At 41.9% G+C, this 18274-nt stretch overlaps 1 protein-coding gene across 1 annotated transcript in view; it reads right to left on the bottom strand.

Moving 5' to 3' along the window:
• Positions 1-16318, bottom strand: part of LOC309331264 (uncharacterized protein) — a gene marked incomplete at both ends in the record, with an annotated part of 33103 nt that extends 16785 nt beyond the window's left edge. The window contains 2 exons of the mRNA XM_081843390.1: positions 13892-14000; positions 15391-16318. Coding sequence (XP_081699516.1) covers positions 13892-14000; positions 15391-16318 — 1037 coding nt within the window. The remainder of the gene's footprint in view (positions 1-13891; positions 14001-15390) is intronic.
• Positions 16319-18274: the final 1956 nt, after the last annotated feature.

Genomic DNA, 18274 nt, shown 5'->3' with positions numbered 1-18274 from the left:
CACTTCCATACATCACTACTGGGAAAACCATAGCTTTAACTATATGGACCTTTATTGGCAAGGTGATGTCTCTGCTTTTTAAGATGCTGTTTAGGTTTGTCATTGCTTTTCTCCGAAGAAGCAGGCGTCTTTTAATTTCATGACTGCTGTCACCATCTGCAGTGATCATGGAGCCCAAGAAAGTAAAATCTCTCACTTGCCTCCATTTCTTCCCCTTCTATTTGCCAGAAGGTGATGGGACCAGTGGCCATGATCTTCGTTTTTTTGATGTTGAGCTTCAGACCATATTTTGCGCTCTCCTCTTTCACACCCATTAAAAGGGTCTTTAATTCCTCCTCACTTTCTGCCATCAATGTTGTGTCATCTGCATATCTGAGGTTGTTGATATTTCTTCTGGCAATCTTAATTCTGGCTAGGGATTCATCCAGCCCAGCCTTTTGCATGATGAATTCTGCATATAAGTTAAATAAGCAGGGAGACAATATACAGCCTTGTCGTACTCCTTTCCCAATTTTCAGTGATCACTTCATGGATCACTGCCTTGCCGTGGTGAAGGGGCTTGAATAACTCAGAGAAGCTATCAACTATGCTGTGCAGGGCCACCCAAGATGGACAGGTCATAGTGGAGAGTTTTGACCAAATGTGATCTACCTGGAGCAGGAACCGGCAAGCCACTCCAGTATCACTGCCAAGAAAACTCCATGGACAAAGACAACAGACATGCAACTAGCCTTCCTCATTGATATCAGCAGCCTCTGCTCATGTGTTGCATCTAACTAATCAGACCTAGGCACTTGAACAATTCTACTTCTCCCATTGGTTTCTGATAAGGGTGGAAATGCCTCTTTTTGATTGCACCACAATGGAATCTAGAGGTTACTACTGGACGGCACTGCTAGAGTACACCATGGGCAACAATGCATCTGTTACAGCATTTTCCATGGTATAAAAACACACCCATTTTTCCTTCCTGAATTTTGAAATGTATCTTTACCTCTTAGTAAAGGTTAATGGTAGTGATCCCTTTAGCAGCTTTAAGTTAGGTGCCTGACAATGATATTAAGGATTTGTTTCAGTTTTCATGTCAACATTTGATCTGCTGATGATGGGTCCTAGTCAAGGTCCCTACTTCAAGGACACAGTGGAACAATCCAGCAGTTGCATTAAGGAAGAAGCTGCACTGAAAAAGAAAAAGAAACATGGAAACATGCCTTTCTTTTAGGAAGGCGCATAAGGCTGCAATACATGCCTGGATTGTGAAGATTCTAGTCCTTGTGTCAGAAGACCTTTTGGCAGATACAGGGAGATACAAAAGTGGTATAAATAAAGCAATTTTAGATAAAACAGGTATCTGGCTATTTATTTAAATGGGCAGTGGTTAAACATATGTTTAACTCTTGTATTGAGTTCCCTGCTGCTTAAGTGTGGTTGTCTTGTGTCCTAAATGTAATAGACATCAAAGCCACAATGGTAAATATATGGTGTGTAAGTAAATCCCACTGATATTTTGAATGGATGTGCTGTTGGTTATAACTTTGATACATGTTGTCAGAGCTGCCTCTAGGTCCCAGCTCACAGAGGACCAACGCTAGGCTGTCGTAACGTACAAAAGTCTTTATTGAAGTTCAGTTTCCATTTCAAAGCCTCAGCGTGCAGCCCTACGTCTTAAACCCTAGATCGGCGAAGTCCCGTCTGAGTCTCCTCCCCTCTGACACCAGTTTAAGATCCTAGCCCTGCTCCACCTTTTCCGCTGCTCTCTCCTCCTCTGGGTCCTCCTGCCCTCTGGGGCATTGCCCTTTCTGGACTCTTCCGACGCTGAGTCGCTTAGCTCCTCCCCCTGCCTCCGGCGGGCTTTAGGACCCGGTTCCCAATCCTCATTCTCTGCTGTCCCACGCTCCTGTACATTTGAACTTGCCTCTCGCGCCAACCCCATGACCTTTCTCCTAACCGTTACACTACTTCTGTCACTGCTTCCCTCTTCCGGGATACTGGCCGGATCTGACCTCCCCTCCGTTGTCCGACTCTCCGATGGATGGGTGGTCAGCCCTGCCTTGTTTTCTCTCCCTGGTGGGGAATGTACTGGCCCCGATACTTGGGACTCTTCCCCCCCCCACTCTGCTCTGGTGGGGAAGCTGGTCCTGATTTCCAACTACTGCTCTGGGAGTCCCTGCTGCCCCCTTGCTCCTGGGGCGTTCCCCTTGGGAACCCCCTACCCCTGGCCACTGGCGCCCCCTTCTGTGAATCTTCTGATTCACTGGAGAGGCTCATGGAATCCCTCAGGCCACTGTCCTCTTCTCCTACGCTCCCCTCGGATTCTTCCCCTTCACTCTCCATTTCCTCTCTTCCCTGTGCCTCTGCTCCTGAGCCCCTGACACATGTACAGTGGTTTCAGATGGAGTACCGTATTTTTCACCCCATAGGGCGCACCGCCCCATAGGACGTACCTAGGTTTTGGGGGGGGAATAAAGAAAAAAAAAATATTCCCCCCCCCAGGCACAGGGCTGAAGCCCAAGCTTCCCCCGACCCCAGCCCCCAGAACAGCCTGCTATCCGCAAGCCTAGGGAGACTGGCGGGAAGTCGCGCCGGTCTCCCGAGGCTTGCAGAAAGCTGTGCGAAGCCCGGGCGTGCTCTTCAGCGCACCCCAGGCTTCAGAATGCAGACAGCTCTGCGCAGCCCTCGGGAGCCCGGCGCGACTTCGCACCAGGCTCTGTAGGGTTGCGCAGAGCTGCACGAAGCCCCGGGCTGCAGGCAGCTCTGCGCAGGCCTTGGGAGACCAGCGCGACTTCGCGCTGGGCTCCCTAGGGTTGTGCAGAGCTTCCTGAAGCCTGGAGAGCGAGAGGCACCGACCCCTCTTGCTCTCCAGGCTTCAGCGAAAGCCTGCATTTGCCCCATAGGACGCACACACATTTCCCCTTCATTTTTGGAGGGGAAAAAGTGTGTCCTATAGGTCGAAAAATACGGTAATTTCATAGCTCTATAAATACTTGAAGAGGAACATTTCACAAGTTTTTGCTCAAGACAGCTACATTTCATTAAATAAACAAGGTTGTTAAACAGATAAAGCAATAGCAAATAGTGTGATGGACAGATCTAACCATGTCCAGGAAAACTGACATTTTGGTGACACTATATTTATTGATCATGATGAGAACTGTAATCTGCTATATTGGTCACTGAAAGGTGACCAATCTTTAACAAGATGCAGAAGATGGACATATATTTAGGTATGCCTAGATTTACATTTTTGGATCATATCAATTGACTGTGAGTGACAAGGAAGCAGAGTTCCTGAAACTGACATGGTAAAAGGGCACATGCATGTGGATGCAAGCCCACACCCATTCCTGATTTTGAGAGTTGATAGCGGCTAACTTTGCAAGCTTGAATGGCACATAAAAACAGTTCAAGTTCAATATCACAGTGCTGATAGCTTTCTGTTACAGAACCATTTATTTATTTATTTATTTATTTTTACATACCAGTCCCTAAGCAAAGCTTTTATTGAGAAGAAAGTTTCCTTTGTCTAGACCTCTTCAAAGCAACCTTCACTTCCTTGTTCCTTAGGCTGTAGATCAGGGGGTTTAGCATAGGAATTATAGAGTATAGAACAAAGAGATGATTTTGTCATGGGCAACTGCAAACCTGGAATTAGGTCTTACATACGCGAATATGGCAGTTCCCAAAAATGGTCACAGCAGTCAAGTGGGAAGCAATAGTGGAAAAGGTTTTGCATCGACCTTCTGTAGAATTGATTCAGAGAATGGCTGCTAGGATGTATATGTAGGAAACAAGAACGGTTAAGATGGTGCTTGACAAAATAATGGTGGAGAAGATGAAATGTACAAGATGGATAAAATAGGTGTTAGAATGCGACAGTTTCAGAATGGGGGGGCACATCGCAGAAGAAATGATTGATGACATTAGAGCCACAGAATATCAAACTGAATATGAAAATTGTCTGAACAACTGCATACACAATGCCATAGGTATATGCAACCATAATCAAGAAATGTAGAGTCTTCTGGACATGATAACTGTATACAGCAACGGGCTGCAGATGGCTGTGAAGTGATCATATGCCATTGCAGCCAGGAGGTCACACTCCCTGGACACAGAAATGCAGAAAAAGAAGAACTGAATTGCACACTCATTGAACGAAATAGATTTGCTTTCCATCACAAAAGTTATCAACATTTTGTATTCTGTATTGTTGTATTCTGTTGTATATTCTGGTTTGGTGTGGGATGTTGTGTAATTTAATGTTGTCTGTCAAATAAAGTTTGATGATGATGATGATGATGTTATCAACATTCTGGGAGCAATGGTCATTATATAGGCAACATCCAAGAGAGACAGGTTGCTGAGGAAGTATGGAAGTACATGGGAGTATGAAGTTGCCAATCCATCCTGATCAACATAATCACCCCAAGATTTTCCACAAGAGTCGCAACATAAAAGAACAGAAACACCAAGAAGAGGCGCACATCTGGAACTCTGGGTGCTCTGTAAAGCCCAAGAAAATAAATTCTGTCACAATGGTCTGGTTTTTTGTCACCATTTAGCCTAGATAAGGTCTCTTCTGCATGTGAATACATATAGGATCTACAGTTATATAGTAAGCAGATGATGGTTGGATTTGCTTTCTTCACAATTCCTATATGCCAGGGACTGGCAACCTTCTTGGGCACATTTGCAAATCAGGAAAATTGTCATGAGTGCCACACACACTACAACCAAGCACACAATGCAGCTTATCCTATTGGTCAAAATAGGATGCTTCTTTCAAGCCCAGAAGGGCAACCTGTGGGCAGCAGAGAAGGTCCATGGCCACCTGATTGATGATATTTTCTATACACCTTTGCAAAAGTAAGCTCTAGTTGATTTCAGCTGCAATATCTGTGAGCAGGATAGCAACTTTAGGTTCTAGCCTTGCACTAGTTTCACTTAGCTGAGTAAGAGCAATGAAATCCTAGCAATGCCTATGCAAATCTCTGCATACTCTTTATGTATTTGAACCCATTCATGAGTTACTATCCATAAAGTATCTCAAAACAATTTCACAATAAAAATGGTTGGTTTTTTAAAAAATAGAATTCTATATGTAAAACCATTTACACAGCCGATATAGATAGAGACTGAGATAAAGGGTGGCTGGAAAAGGAAGGTCTTCAGTCAACACCAAAAAAAAAAAAGAGAGAGAGAGAGAGAGAGAGAGAGAGAGAGAGTGCCTGTCTGCATTCCAAAGGATAGATGCTGCCACAGTAAAGATCTGATTCCTATATCATACATCATCCTGATGTGATGGTATCATCAGGTGGCTCTCTTCTGCAGAGAAAAAAAAGATGAATTTGGGATATTAAAGGGTAAGGGTATCTTTCTCATGAGTCCCAAGGAGATATCCTGGAGAGTCTAGTAGAATGAAAGGAGCTGAAAGGAGCTTAGGGATCCCAACGGACTAGGGTGAGACTCATCAGGGCCCCAAAATCATCTGAGTTAAAATCATCTATGATTAAAACATTAGAAACTGGCTGACTGATGATTGACTTAAACTTGAGTAAAACAAGATGGATAATTGCTAGCATTACTAACTCTCAGGAATCATTATTGATGAAAATGTGTTGTGAGAGACATTTAAAAGTTAAACTATTTCATCAGTTCATGAGTTTTCTTTGAAACTCATTAAAGGTGATGTGTAATAATCTTTGGAGGAGGCATGCATTCATGTGATTAGGTCCCGAAGGCATGAACGATAACTGAAGAGCATCATGTGCCTCATCCAAAATTCATATTATTCCGAATCGCATCCTCAGCTAACCATTAAACTATATCAAATACAAATGCCTCATGGAAATAACACATTATGCTGTATTGTGCAGGAATATTTTGAGAACAGATACTCTTCCTGGGTAAGTTACCGTAATTTATTCCAGCTTTCTTGAAATGGAGTTGAAAGTGAGAGGGCTGGGTCAATTGCCAGGAGAGGATGCGTGTAGAAATCATTCAAACAAATTTTACTCAGGCTTCCTTCACCTACCGCTGGCTATCTTCCCAGACTCATTGTAACACAGGGATATCTTTTCTTCTAAAAGAAGGACAGGCAACCTGTGGCTTTCCAGATAGTGTGGGACTCCAACTGTGTTCAACGTGACCCAGCATGCCCAATAGTCAGGGATGTTTTATGTATTACTTTATGTCCTACATGAATATTTTTGCTACGGGAGCAGGGGGAGCTGCAAGCAGGAGGGGGAAGCTGCAATCAAATAGATTGCAATAATACTTATTCTCATTTCATTTCTTAAGAACAACCTTGAAGTCATTTATCATTGCACTGAGTACAATGTTCCACTAAATTGGAAATATTAGGGGTGGTAGTCAACTAAATATTTGAATACAAGGATTAGCACTAGCACAATGGGACTTTCCTTTCTCCATGTCATCCCGAAATCTGTGCTGGGGTGTTGGGAGAAATCCAAAAAAGATATAAGGAGCTAACAGAGGGAACAGATGAGGAGAGTGTTCCAATGTGCAGGGAGAAATCCTTTTGCTAGTAGAATAATTTCCTTAGTGCTATGTTGAACTTGATTTAGTGCTACTTCTGTAAGTATCCCAGCTCAACATTTGTGTAAAACTCCTGGATTAGAAACATTATATGGATATTTCTATTGATACTTAAAACTTTTCAGTAGCAAATGGGACAAAGAGGGGTAGATGGCAAAGGAGGGGAGTACTACATATTATTTGTTTTAGGAATAAATAAGCAGTAAGAATAGAAATTCTGGATTAGTATTGCATCCTTGTATGGACATCATGTTGGTATTTTGCAGTTATACAATGTTAGAAAATACATGGTCATTATTAAGATTTATTTTTTTTAAAAAAGGTAGGATGTATTTCAAACATAGCTTCAGCTTATTTCAATGGGGCAGGTAAAATGGAATGTAACATGGAATGTAAAAGAGTTTAATTTCAGTAACACTGTACTAACTATAGTAGCACTGTAATTCTAAGCAGAACTCAATGAGAGTTAAAGACGTGGGGAGGACTGGGCTGTTGGTTTGAAGACCATTTGCCAAGCAGCATCACATTAACTCAATGAAGGATGTTAGGGAGCAACCAATATACTGGGGTGCCTCTGTGTTTCTCATCTAAATTTCTCCTCAGGTTTTAAAATTTCAGAACTGGAGAATTTCCCCACTGTTTTATACTTTATTGTTTGTATTTCTGAATGTTGCACAGTGCCCTGTACATGCACATTTTACCACAGATTTTTGTGCATTTAATGCCTTCCAGGGGCATGTCCAGTAAATTTATCTTTGTGGGGCCCCATAAATTTTGCTGTAATGTGCATGTGTGCAGCAAACTATCATAACATGCATTGTAATCCATGCCCCACTACAACACACTTGCACATCTGTGTGTGTGTGTGTGTGTGTGTGCATCCATGCATTGTTGCTTAGAGCCACATTCAGTAGCTTAAAAAAACAACCCAGAATGGTGAATGCAGAAGAGTGTTCCATCTTCAAACTTGTTTTCTAGCCACATGAGGGCTGGCCCATGCATTCCACCATATTGATGAAATAATTCCTATCTGCTCAGTAACAAATAGGGTGTGAATCTCTTTCCCCATTCCTTACCTCTATTTGTGATCTTCCCATACTGTTTGCTATACTATAGCACCTACTGTATTTACAGCACTTTTTTTTGCTCTCCAAAGCAGTCTTCCAGGTGTTAAAACCACTGACAAAGAGGATTCATTTCCAATATTTATCTTTGAAATATATTCTACGAGGGTAGCAGAGAACAGTGTCACTAGAAACAGAGTATTTCAGGTGTTTCCATTGTGCCAATTACTCTCAAACATTGCTCTCTGTTTTCAAGTGAGGCTTTTGGGTGGCTGAGGAAGATACAGTTGTAAAATGTGCTGACAATTTTGGAATCATTTTCCTATAAATGTGACTGTGTCAGAGACTGGGCAGAGGAGGAATGGTGGAGACTGCCTCCCCAGGGAGGAGGAGGAGGAGGAGGAAGACAGTTTAGAATTACAACAGGGGTTTGAGGGAGGTCACAGCTCAGAGGCAGATGAGGGGAAAAGTTGGGAAATAATGGGATAGGAGGAGGAAGCACCAGGGGGCAGTGCCAGATTTATGTATAGGCTAAGTAGTCTGAAGCCTAGGGCCTCTAAATCTAGGGGGCCTCGCCAGCCTGCCCGCTCCCCAGTGGGCAGTCTCCCCGCTCCCAAAATTGCAAACCCAAGACTTCATGCGAGGGCAGGGCAACTCAGGCCTCTAAATCTAGGGGGCCTTGCCAGCCTGCCCACTCCCCAGTGCCACAGTCTTCCCTCTCCCAAAATTGCAAACCCAAGACTTCATGCAAGGGCAGGGCAATTCAGCCCCAGCAACTATGAGACTCAGGGCTAGCCAGTGGGGCCCAATTTGAAGCAGTGGGGCACAACTTGAAATTTTTTTTTTGTAGGGCCTCAGTTCACAGCCAAAGTCTGTTAGATAAAATGGCGTCCAGCACGTTTCCTTGCTGCGTCACTGGACGTCTGTGCCGATTGAAAACTTCTTCCAGCTCCCTTAGCTCTCTTACTTAAGGCTTTAGCAGAGTTCACGCAGTGGGGAAAGCTGTTGCTTTGTGTGGGTAATAAATCGAACTGGATGCAGGCTTTTCTCTTATCTCCAATAGTCTTTAATGAGTAGAATAACAACATAAATCAGCCCGGCGAATTGGCTGGCATCTTTCTGCTTCACCGTCAAAGCGAAAGAGACACACACACACACACAGAAACACTCCCCTATGTGAATATAGCCACGCCTCAGAATGTGAGACGTCACTCAGAACTGTTTAACCCTGTAAGTTCTGATTCTCCTCACAAAGTCTGCAAAATCTTATAGATAATAATAATAATAGTAATAATAATAATCACATCACATGCTTTTGGGCATGCAATCAGGCAATCACATCACATGCTTTTGGGCAGCATGTCATCACTGCTACACATAGGTAATGCTGGGGGAAAAAGAGACTCAAATGAGCTCATGGAGCTTAAAGTAGCAAACATTGCATATTCCAATGCTAGAATTAATTTTAGGAATTATTCTACTGAGAAATATGAATTTATAATAACAACTTTGTGTCAGTCCATATATAAGATTGAGAACTGTGAATTGGGTAGCTTCCCATTGAAATGCAAACAAAATCAAATTTCTGACTCATCCCTAGACTTCAGAAAGCACACCTGCAAATTTGGTTAAACTGTGTTGAAAATGTTTATTTTCTTCCAAGCCTTCCTGAATTGGTCTTTTCTATTTCTGCAACTTTTAATTATTGTTGGCTTCATGTTTTTAACATTGTATTATGATTTGAATTATATTTGATATTCTATTTTTGTACACCAGCCATGCATTCTTGGATTGTAGACTGGTTAAATAAATAAATAACCCAAAGAAGAAGGAATGAAGGTATGTGAACTGGTGCTATATCTGAGACAACATGTTACTTCACAGTCATCTACAAATGCTCAGTAGCCCTGAAGGGAATGCTGCAATCCCAGCAATATCCTACTTAGAAAGGTCCATGGGGTCTATGTCCCTAGTTTCCAAAGAATTATATATAAACAATGCTTACTAATTCACACAAGACTCTTGTATTCATGGATGAAATACCTTTTCTTTCCACTGGTAAGATTCATCAGCTTGACTAATAATGTTGAAAGAGTTGTTGTTGTTATTGACCTTCTTCTGCATCTATTTAAACTGTGTGCAAAATATTACGCTCATAGAATCATAGAGTTGGAAGGGATCATGAAAGTCATTTAGTCCAACCTCCTGCAATGGAAGAATCATTTGCCCAATGTGGGGCTCGAACCCATGAACCTGAGATTAAGAGTCTCACGCTCTACTGACTGAGCTATCCCAAGTTTGTTGGACCAGCTTTTTAAAGGCATTTCATGTTGTCGTTTACACCATACTGATACAAGATCTGGGCAAGAAGTGTTAGAAGAAAAAACAGCGTCTAATTGAATTTTTGAAAACATACTATAACGTGGAGTTTTATGCCTAGAAGTAAATCTCACTGAATTTACTCCCACTAGTAACTGTGGATAAGACTGCAGCCTTAAATGGTGAAACTTGCCCAATATTCAGGAATAATCAACTGGAGTGGTGATGGTGTAGATCAAAGCTGATGCACAGAAGATATTGGACATATGATGTTCATATGTTACCATATGAAACATGTATACAATGATTGCACTGGACTATTTAAAGTCTCATGTCTCAGTAGGGTGTTTCTTTCAGAGTACTATACTTTAATGAGAAATTAATGGGCTTCAGTTGAGGATTTGTGCTTCTGTATAATGTCAGAACGATTCTTCCTAGTTTCATCCAGTGTGGAACTGGGAATCTATCCATCTCCTTTCTGTTGCTCCATAAACTTTTCAAGGCAAGGCACAGTTTTCATATTTATCTTTGGATAAAAGGAGTGGAAAGGTTTGTATGTACCTTCACTGAAGGAGGCAGTAGGCTTCTAAATACCAGTTGCTGGGAATCAAATAAGAGACTGCTGTTGCCTTCAAGACCTGCTTCTTGGCTTCCAACAGCCATGTGGTTGACCACTATGAGAACAGGATACTGGACCAGATGAGGGACTGGCATGTTCAAGCAGTCTTTTCATATGTCCTTACTTAAAGCTTGCTTTGAATGCCTATTGGCAGGATACATGGATACATAATACCAACAAAAACAATGGGCTATATCCGCTCTTGCACTTCCATTTGCAGAAGGCTCTATGATTTAGCAGAAGCCTCGACTAAAGGAAGCAGTTTCCTTCTATTTCTCCCTGCAACCTTCTCTACAACTTGCAGTGCTGATTTGGGGTGCCCCCAATCTTTAGGAGCAGAGTTTTGGAAGGCAAAGGGGGATGCATGGAAAATTTCTGAAAATCACTTCCCACCCTTTTTTCTGTTCGTGGAAGCCTCTTTTGGATCAGAAGCCCTTCTATAGTGAAAGAGCAGCATTTTATTTCATTTATTTTAGCGGAACGTTTAGACTACACCCTTCTTATGTATTAAGAACATCCCTCAGGCTTATAACATAAAACATCTGTTGAACTTTCTATATATAAGACATTTATGAAAAAGAAAAACATTGGATACAACATATTATCCAATGTATTGAACATTTTTCAAGGTACTGGAAATGTAGAACAGAAGAAGGACCTGGTTGGCTGAAATCAGAGGACCATCAGCTCCAACATATTGCTTCAAACAGTGACCAGGTAGATGCCTCTCAAATGCTCACAAACAAGGCATGCATGTGGCAGACCTCACCTGTTCTTCACCCCAATATGCAGTATTCAGAGAAACAGCCTCTCACTGACTTTTTAATGGAACTTAATTTCCCTTCTCCTTTCTGCTGACTTGCCTCAGATCAGTAAAATGTTGTTACAGTTCCATCCCAATAATATTTACTCAGAAAGAAGACTCATTGCAACTGATAGTACTGGAGACTGTAGTTAGGTGTGATGCCTGAGGCTCTGGTGGAGGAGTGGCTATTTTGTTTTGACCTGAGGGTAACAGTCAACCTTGGCCAATCCTCTGAGGGGTGCATGCCAGTGATGGGCATGGATACCCATGCTCTTACACCTGCTGTTGTGTGCATAAGAGATGCAGGACATTGAGGACACATGCACAGCCTCTCCTCAACTGATCTGTGCAGAGAGGGTGGTTATCAATGCTCAATCAAATGATCAAACTGGATGCTGGGTTGGATGAAGAGATTTAAATTTCTTTGCTTACCCCTGTACCATGTCTACTTAACCCCCCCCCCTTTTTGATAGGGTTGGATAGAATAAAGTGTTGGAGGACTGTACCACTAGGACCATCCCTGCTCTAGTGGAAGGAACAAAACTGCTGCTGTTAATGAGTGTTGTGGAACCTATTGAGGTGCATCACGCAGTAGGCATTTGGAATGCAGTCATCAAAGAAGGGGCTGGAATTATTCAAAAATGGGGGACCAAGCAAGTGTGCATGAACTTGTCTTGAAGAACTATTAATGTTGGTGCTCATTTAATTGTAAATGCTCCTTATCTCTTTCAGTGGGGAACAAAGGAACATAAATGGAAAGAAAGAATCATACCAGTGTGACAGAATTCATTTTTGTGGGATTTATGGATCACCCAGAGCTGCAGATACCTCTTTTTGTGCTGTTCCTTGGTATTTATATCACCACCCTGGTGGGGAACTTTGGGATGATTATTTTAATCCAGATTGATGCCCGACTTCAGACTCCAATGTATTTCTTCCTCAGTAACCTGTCTCTTGTAGATGTTGGTTATTCAACAGTTATTGCCCCTAAGATGCTCATGACCTTTGTATCTGAGAACAGAACCATTCCCTTCATTGAGTGTGCTGTGCAGTTTTATTTTTTCTGTATCTTTGTAACAAATGAATGTTGTCTTTTGGGTGTGATGGCCTATGATCGCTTTGTAGCTATTTGCAATCCATTACTTTATCACACCGCAATGTCGAAGAAACTTTGTATCTCGCTTGTCATTTTGTCATACATAACTGGTTTTGTGAACTCCACTGCACAGACAATTTTTATATTTAGTTTGTCTTTCTGTGGCTCCAATGTAATTAACCATTTCTTCTGTGATATCCCTCCAATCCTGAAGTTGTCCTGCTCTGACATCCACAGTACAGACATTGTTCATTTTACCTTGTCCACAATAGTTGTCATGAGTACTATCTTGATTGTCCTAGTGTCTTATGTTTCCATTGTCACCACCATCTTAAAGATCAACTCTGCTGAGGGTAGGCACAAAGCCTTCTCTACCTGTGCATCCCATATCATGGCTGTCACTATCTTCTATGGAACTCTGATCTTTATGTATTTGCGGCCTACCTCGGGCTACACAATGGACCAAGACAAAATTATCTCAGTGTTTTATACACTGGTGATCCCTATGCTAAACCCTTTGATTTATAGTCTGAGGAACAAGGAAGTGAAGGAAGCTGTGAAAAGGGCAATCGGCAGAAAGATCTTTGCTTGTTGAGCAGTCAAACTTCATTTGAGATAAAACTGATTTGCTAAGATAACTTTCTGTACCCATTGTTAAAGTATCTATTAAAATCTCTTTGATCCTGTTACACTTTACAGTCTTTCCTCAAACTCATCCCTTTTGAGGTTCCTCAGAATCCCAGACCATCTTTGTTTAAAAGTAGACTTTGTGAGCCCTTTGTCCCCAGAACTCAGGAGCCTGGTTCATCATAGGACCCTCCTATGGGCTTCTCCTGCATTCATATGATCAGGTTTCCCCCTTCCTTCTCTTAGTCTAACATAAACAGTATTACTGCTTCCTTTCTCCCCCTAGAAGCCTTCCCCTTGGCTCCCTCGGAAGCTAGGTTGCCAGCCTCCTCCTTGGCCTGTCAGCATTTGGGTCATCTGTGGCATTGAGGCAGAGGGATCCACCATCTTCCTTGCCTGTCTGTGCCTGTCTGTGTTCCTGTTGGAAGCACCAGATACTGTGGGAGTTTTACCCATAGGACTTTTAAAAAGCCTTTCATAAAGTCCACCACCACTGAGTTCTGAGTAAGTCATGGGATAAGGTGACCAGTGCTTTTATTGATAAGAAACTGGAAAAAAGTATAGGAGGCAAAAAGTAGAAATAAATGAAGTTTTCACAATGAAGAGAAGTAAGGTGTGGGGTTCCACAATGATCTGTATTGGGACTGATGCTTTTAAATCTGTTCATAAATGAAATCAGAGGTAAGCAGTGAGAAGACCAAATTTGCCATTGTTGGTGACACCTAGTTATCAGGGCTGGTAAAAACAAAAAGCAACAGTTCAGAGGTTCTTGTGTAGCCAGGGATATGAGCACAGAAGCCCACTTCTTCATGGGGGAAATCACCACATAGATTGGTGTGTTTCCTTCTGAAAATTTTTCTTTTGAGCCTGAGTCTACCAGCTGGAATCCATGAGAATCCAAGACACTTGAACCTGAGCACCCAAACACAATGTCAGGGGCTGGACTGAGGAGGAATGGTGGGGGCTGCCCCCCTTCTTCTGAACCTTCCTGAGAACAGGAGGACAGTGTAGATTTAGAGCAGTGGTTTGCAGAAGGGCACAGTTCACAGGCTGCAGAAGCTGGGAAATACTAGAGGAACAGCAGGAAGAAAGAGAAGCACCAGGAGAGAGACAGGCAACAGAGCATTCCTGAGACCCCCTCCCCCAGGATTAGGAGTGCTGCGAGAGTAGCCAAACATAAAGCTCAGAGACAGAAAGCCCAGACCAACTGGCACAGGGATGACGTAGTATGAGAGAGATGCAGGGGGGGGGGACGTTACTCGGAACAATGCCATTTCTAGGAGAGAGATGCATTATTTTGTCTCTTGCTCTGATTACTGAATAAACTAATTGCTAAGAACTCTTTTTTTATCTGCTTCTTTGCTGCTGCCGTGGGAGTGATAGGATTCACTGAAGCCTTGACACCCAAGCTGAATGAGAAAGAATGAGAAGGCTGTGATTTTTAATTATCTGTTAGCCAAAAGAGCACTTGGGAAAGAAACAAGGCACCCCAAGAGTGCTATCACTCTGCTTTCTGCTTTCACTGTTCTCTCACAGCCAAAACGTAGGGCAAGGTTGCTCCACATGAAGAACGACTGTTTATTTCTCCCTTAAATCACTGTGATCGGAACAGACTGTATTTTTCTAATGGATATTTTAGATTAGTGGGTTGTTGTTCTTTAAATCAAGTAAACAGTAGTATTACACACACACACACACACATTATCCCATGTGATATTAGGTAGGTTCCATTACTGGCTGTAAAAACTATATTTCTGCCTTGTCTTTCAGGAACAAATTGTGTCTGGGTATCTGATTGTGTGGCCTGGCCTTGGTGGCTTTATTATGCTGCTTTTCTGAGATTATGTTGGACAGCTAGATTTTAAAATATGGGGTTGTTTCACTGGTTTGCTTTGAAATGTTATCGATGTGAATTTTGCTTTTGTATTTTGTGTGTATTGCTTTGGGAAGCATTTTATTCTCGGGAGGAGATAGCCAAATGAAATAAATAAACAAAGGCATTTTCTGCACCAGCTTATTTTCCCTCCATTTTATTTTATTTGTACATCATATTTGTATATCAGAGAAATTAAGACAATATCTGCTCTCCCCATTTGACCTCCAACTCATTCAAAAGAAATGACTCAATATGGGATGGGGAATCTTTGACTTTGAATCGTTGGATATTGTTGGACTCCAACTCCCATCTGCTCCAGTCAGCATGCCCAGTGGCCACAGATATGAGCCATGGTCCAACATCTGGAGGTCCACAGATTGCCCACCCCTGCAGTCTAAACTATCCTGAGGCAAGGAGACTCAGATTATTTCTTTTGACAATTGATCACTTGCTTCAAAGCATCCTTTACCTCTTTGTTTCTCAAGCTGTAGATTAATGGGTTCAGCATTGGGACCACCAGGGTGTAGAACACAGCTGAGATCTTCTCCTGTTCTACAGAGTACATGAAACTGGGCTGCAAGTGACTTAAGCTAACTGGTCCATAGAACAAAGTCACAGCTGTCATATGGGAAGCACAGGTAGAGAAGGCTTTGATTCTGCCCTCAGAAGTGCGCATCTTTATGACAGAGGAGAGGATGTAGAGGTAAGAGATTACAATGATCAGGAGTGTAGAAATAGCAACTGTTGCAGAGAAGGTTACCAACAAAAGTTCATTAATATGGACATCAGAGCATGCAACCTTCAACATAGCTGGGGTATCACAAAAGAAGTGGTTGATTATACTAGGGGCACAGAATGACAGTCTCAGCAATCCAGAAGTATGTGTGATGGAATTCAATATCCCCCCAAAGTATGCCCCTGCTACTAAGTAAATGCAGACACTTTTGGACATAATAGCAGTATAGAGCAGGGGATTACATATGGCAATATAACGGTCATATGCCATTGCAGCTAAGAGGAAGCCTTCGGTACTCACGAACACTACAAAGAAGCAATGCTGAGTGATGCATCCCGCATAAGAAATGATCTTAGATTGTGCTAAATTCATCAACAGCCTTGGGGCAAAGATGGAAGAATAGCAGAGATCAACTACAGAAAGATTGCTAAGGAAGAAATACATAGGGGTGTGAAGCCGAGGGCTAATCCTGATCAGTACTATCATCCCCATATTCCCAGCCAATGTCAGAATATAGATCAACAGGAATAACACAAAGAGGGGAACTTGAAACTCCAGCCGATCTGTTAGTCCAAGAAGGATGAATTCAGTCGCCATAGTGTAATTGTTTACAGCCATTTAGTTGTGTTGACATGATACTTGCACCTGGTTAACACAATGAAAAGAAGAGGGTCATCACTTCTGATAGGTAGCACAGTTACCAAGCCACTATAAAGATTTAAAGAGTTATATGTTTTTATATCACATTTAAATGTGAGCTTACCTAATTCACACTTTCAAAAAGAATCAGTAAGCCAGAACACACACATACTTTGGCATTTGCACTCCTCTGAATCTTGCAATGAAGTTATCCAGTCAAGTACTGTGTAACAAATAAATCCTATACTAGGGTGTTGTGTATAAAAATCCATGTATTTGTTAAAGTAACATGCAAAAAAAGCATAATAGCAAGGGAAATGGCTTTGTAAAAATGTTTTTATATACATTAGAAGGAAATTGCCCAGAAACGTGTGTATTAGGAGAAATAATGAAAATAAGACTTCTCCTTTTAGAGGCCTGCCCAATTTTTGTTTGTAAGAGCAGCACGTTATGAGGCAAACAGAAGGTACTCAACTATTGTCTTCTTCCTAATACTAATTTACAGGAGGAAATAAGCAGGAACTGGATATGGGACAGCCATTTTATCCTGGTTTCCCTTCAGCTGGACTACATGACTGGAAATTAATCCAAGGGAATGACATATTGGAAGGGCACTTGAAGGGAAGAATTGGGGGTAGGGCACAGAAATAGTTAAGAATCTCTATCTTCTGATTTACCCCTATAAATCCCCACCACCACCATTTGCATTATTTCATCAAATTAGGGAACTCACATTTGCTGATGGGTACTTATGTTTTCGGGACACGGGTGGTGCTGTGGGTTAAACCACAGAGCCTAGGGCTTGCTGATCAGAAGGTTGGCAGTTCAAATCCCTGCGATGGGGTGAGCTCCCTTTGCTCGGTCCCTGATCTTGCCAACCTAGCAGTAGATAAATAGGTACCACTCCGGCGGGAAGGTAAAGGGTGTTTCCGTGCGCTGCTCTGGTTTGCCAGAAGCAGCTTAGTCATGCTGGCCACATGACCCGGAAACTGTCCGCCGGCTCCCTCAGCCAATAAAGTGAGATGAGCGCCAGAGTCGGTCACGACTGGACCTAATGGTCAGGGGTCCCTTTACCTTTACCTTTACTTATGTTTTCAGGCCCTTGTAATTCTAACATTACATTCCCGTTCAAGGAAAGTATTTTTAAAATGAACAAACTGAATCAATGTTTATTATTACGGCTAAACAGCCAGCATAGTGAAACCAGAAATTCAGAATATTTTTTACATAAACATAAAAACGGTCAAAATGGAATTTAACAGTCAACATACTAATTGAATAGATTTAAAATATGTGTCCAAGGAAATGTAAACTCCAATTAAATAGGCAAACAAACTCTGTTCTTACCAGCACCTTTGTTGGATTTGTCAGGTTCAGGCATGAATCACATACATCTTCATTATCAATCAGTTTGCAATGGAAAACGAAACACTGAATGCAATTTGCTTGCTGCTACCTTAAAACATGCAAAGGAAATCTGGAAGTCCCAGCTACAGCCGACACCATCTGCAAATAATAGAGGAAGGCAGTCTACCTTTACCAGGAGGCTGGAATGAGTGCATGGCAGCATCACTGCACAATTTTTACAGGACAGTTGATCCCAGATTCAATGGTTTATGATGGGAGAGGGATTTTTTATTATTATTAATGAAATCCCTGAAGTCTCAGAGAAAATAATTAAAAATTACACTTGTGGGAGCTCTAAAAAAGGCTCTGTTTTTTAAGTTAATTAAAAACTGAATTGCTGTTTTCCCCCTCTATTTGAATATAAATAATGAACATACCTTTCCTCATAATTTATTTTGTTCATGCTTCAAGTACAAGGAACACCATAATCAATATTTGAGTTAGCCCAGTCTTCAGCATGACATATAAATAATTTTATCAGTTTTATATATGCCATATGGGCAGTGGCGGACTTTGGGCTCTCAAATT

This window comes from Podarcis erhardii (genome assembly GCF_964252035.2).
Source record: "Podarcis erhardii genome assembly, chromosome: 1".
NCBI classification, from domain to species: domain Eukaryota; kingdom Metazoa; phylum Chordata; class Lepidosauria; order Squamata; family Lacertidae; genus Podarcis; species Podarcis erhardii.
This window is presented reverse-complemented; position numbering and strand designations above follow the sequence as displayed.